We start from the raw sequence: 3,637 nt of genomic DNA, 5'->3' as shown, positions 1-3,637 counted from the left end.
CAGGGACGAGCACTACTACCGGCTCGGTTCACAGCCTTGCAGGGTAGTAAACACCCACGTTCGACATACTTCTGCACGCGGGTCGGATGGTGCGTGCTGCCGCGGGCCCCCGGCTCCTCTGCACACACGCAGACGCGGCCCGCCCCGCTTCGCGAGATGGCCGCCGCCTCCCACCGTGCGGCTGACGGTGACTGAACCCGTCGATGACCACGTTCACCGTCTTGAAGTTTTAGCTGATGGAACAGCCACAGTGAAGACCTGTCTGCCGATCCCAGGGCGTCTGCCCCGTGACTGTGTCAGGGCCAACTCCAGGTCCGGGGGCAGGTGTGTCGGAGGCGCCGACGTGCGGACACGCCGCCCGGCCTGCGGGACGTCGGCCCTTCCTGGTCCAGAAGCATCTCGCCCATCGGCCTTCATGCTTCCGAATCACTGGGAGGCTCCGCACCTCTGGCTCCCCATCTTCCTGTTTCCGAGTTGCCCGCTCACAGCCTCTCACCCTTCTTCTAGGACTGCGAGCACCCTGTAGCAGGCCTTTCAAAACCGCTGCCCGCTGCAGATGTTTCTTCCCACCTTTCGTCTCTGATTATGGTGTCTTTCACTAGGGAAGACTTAAATTTTATATGATCAAGTCTGACAATTTCTACCTCCATGGTATCACACTTGGAAAAGTCTTTCCTGTATAAAGATCATAAATAATCTCCTCTACACTTTCACAGTGAAATCTTTCTGTCTTAAAAGTTGGAACCCATCTGAAATCTGTTTTGTTTTCGCTCTGGTTTGAGGGAAGGATCTACTTTCTCAAACCGAGTCACTGTCCCAATGGTCACGACATAGCTCTCTCCACGGGGATGGAAGTCACCGTAGACACGTGAGTGTTCAGGGTTACCTACTGCGCTCCACAGACTTGTTTATTCTTGAACGTGCACCTCGCTGTTTCAATCACCAGTTTTAGAGCATATTTTGAAGTCTCGGGCAGGGGGTCTCTTTTCATAAATGGCCATTATGACGTAGCAGAGTCCACGAGAAATTAACTGTAGGACAATATATGCTCACCAATTTTGCAAAATGAATTTTCTGCTGGGTGAGGTGTAAATTATTTATCCCCAGCTGGTGTCTGGCGGGAGGGTAAGCAGAGAAAGCACACATGCACACATACATTTTAAGACATATTCCTAAAGAAGAACCAGCTCAAGTCCCAAGCCAGTCACGAGCCTCACTCGCCCCAGGCCGGCCCACGACTGCAGCCGCCCCCAGTCCCATCCCGACTGCTCCAGCTGAGGGACAGTGGAGGAGAGGTTCGGGCGTGTGGCCCACAGCCTCTGCTGTTCCGCTTGCTCTTCGGGAGACAGGCTTGCACTGGTGGGAGCCACGGGGGCTGCTCGCTCCCTCAGCTCTGGGCGCTCCCTGACGAACTCAGCAGTCCAAGTCAGGTCTCGTGTTCACTCGGCACATCACACTGAGCGGCACCCGGGGCAAAGGCTGGAGCTGGATCCCTGGCCACCGGACAGCACGGAGGCTGCATGCCCCTCAGCCCGGGCACCTGCTCCCACCCCAGGAAGTGGCCCTGAGCCAGCAGATGTCGCTGCCCCCTCCCCGTCCCTGTCCGGCCACACTGTGCCTCAGCTGCCGTTCCCCGCTGGTACTTTCGGACAGCTACGGCCAGCAGCGAGGTGCACGCAGCAGGGCGGGCGGGGCGCGCACAGTGAGGCGGGTGGGGTGAGGAAGTCTGGACCACCGCGGGGCCGTGGAGCCAGGAAGGCAGGCGGGGAGGGCGTGCGGAGCGCGGCTGCGCCGTGACAGACACTGGGTTCGGCCCGACATGCACGCACAGCGCCACGTGAGCGCGGGACGCGGCTTCTTACCTAGAGAGTCTTTCGTGCTGGAGAAAAGAGACAAAAACAGAACAGAAATTAAAACCGGCATTAGCAGAAAGGGCACTTACTAGCTCCACCTACAGACGCGCCTCAGGCTCACGGCCGGCAGAGGCGACGGCTCCCGCTCACCCCACGCCATGGCCACGAAGCTGTGTCCGGACGGTGCCCGCCCACCCTGGGAGTCAGGGAGATGCCCACGCCCCGCCTCCCACACCCCAGGACCCACTGACCCTGTGGTCTCGGTGTCCGCTGTGTGAACTTCCTGGGGTTCCCTGGCCCTGAGTGGACACGGCACCTCACAAACGCTGAAACTCCGGACAGTTCCTGGCTCTCCCGCAGACCTCCCGGGACAGTCCCTGCCCAGTCCCCAGGACGGTGGTAAAAACTACGAAGGACAGTGGCCCCGAGGCCTCAGAACAAGGCCGCTTACGGCCGCCACCTGCAAGCCCGGCCACACGGTCACCGTGACCGGCAGCGGAAACAGCGCCCGCGCTTTGCGCTGATTTTTAGCCTTGGTGACCTTCACCTTCTCTCCACGTACGTTTCTAAAGAGCTCAGGCAAATAAAAACGCAGGCGATTTGCACGTGTCCACATATTTCCCCTTTCGAGCTGTTAACATCAGAACCCTCAGCCACACACACGAGACGGAGGGAGAGAGGCGAGGACTCGACAACCCCGACGCCACAGGACAGACGCCGAAGCCTGCACCGCGGAGCGGCAGCGCCGAGGCCCGGCTCTGCTGAGGGCCCGCAGGCAAGGGCGCCACGCCTGGCTGCAGGAGACTGGGCGGCCTTCCCCACGGGATGCCTTTGGGAACCCCCTCGCGGGTCCTCGGAACGCACACCTTGGCGCCCAGCAGGAGCTCTCTGCACAGGTCTCGGGTACTCCTAAATCCTTCCCTGCGCGCTTTAGAAAGGCCCCGCTCCGCACACAGCCTGGCTGGGCAGTCCTGGCCTCCTGCATGAAGACCCCCGGCGTGAGCTGGGGCGTCAGCAGAAGTACGTGGTCCATCTTTGACACCCTCACGGCCTGGGAGTCGAGCTGGAACCCGGGAGCTCCCCTGACACCCGCAGCGGGTCCCAGGGACGGCCGACCGCACAGCCTGCTACCAAGCGCTGCTCTGCGGACGCTAAGGAAGAGCACTTCTCTCGCCGGAAGCCTTTTTCAATCCTCTTTCAAGAATTGCTTAATATCCGAAAACGCTACACAGACCCGCCAGCTCTGTGAGTGCCGCCTCCGCCCACCTGGGTGTCAGCCCCGCCCCTGGGGACTGCAGGTGTGCCACGCCAGAGCCTGGACTTGAGAGTAAACTGCGGCCAAGGCCAAGGGCCTGCTGAGTCTGACCCCCAGGAGGCACTGGGAACACAGCCCAGCCAGAGGGCAGCAGACAGGGCTGGTGAGAGGGGCCCAGATGCAGCAGAGGCGACAGCCAGCACCCCGAGAATGCTATGATTCCAGAGGGGGGCGGCCTGGGCCTGCTCCGGGCTGGTGTCCTCCCAGAGTGGGCTCGGCCCGAAAGGGGCGTCGTGCAGTGGGAAGGCACGTGCACACCTCGGGGCTCCACCCCGGCTTCTCAGAACGGCCAGGGCGGCCGGCTCATGCTCCCTGTGTCGGCTGGTGAAGACCTCAAAAACTATCGCTCGGCTTGGCTTCTGGATCATCTGATATTTGATGAGAAAACACTGGTTGGATTTGGGGAGAGGAAAGTTTGGGTTTCTGGGGTAAAGGGGGCAGGGTGTTGAATCCGAGGAGGCTTGACCTC

At 60.8% G+C, this 3,637-nt stretch overlaps 1 protein-coding gene across 1 annotated transcript in view; it reads right to left on the bottom strand.

Annotated features, from left to right (window-relative positions):
- The window catches only part of LOC105296949 (protein phosphatase 1 regulatory subunit 12B-like), an 82,005-nt gene that overhangs the window by 17,202 nt on the left and 61,166 nt on the right, over nucleotides 1-3,637 (bottom strand). Inside the window, exon 19 of the mRNA XM_023534778.1 lies at nucleotides 1,863-1,879. Within this exon, the coding sequence (XP_023390546.1) occupies nucleotides 1,863-1,879 (17 nt within the window). The remainder of the gene's footprint in view (nucleotides 1-1,862; nucleotides 1,880-3,637) is intronic.

This window comes from Pteropus vampyrus, unplaced genomic scaffold, assembly GCF_000151845.1.
Source record: "Pteropus vampyrus isolate Shadow unplaced genomic scaffold, Pvam_2.0 Scaffold131, whole genome shotgun sequence".
In the NCBI taxonomy this organism is placed as follows: Eukaryota; Metazoa; Chordata; class Mammalia; order Chiroptera; family Pteropodidae; genus Pteropus; species Pteropus vampyrus.
This window is presented reverse-complemented; position numbering and strand designations above follow the sequence as displayed.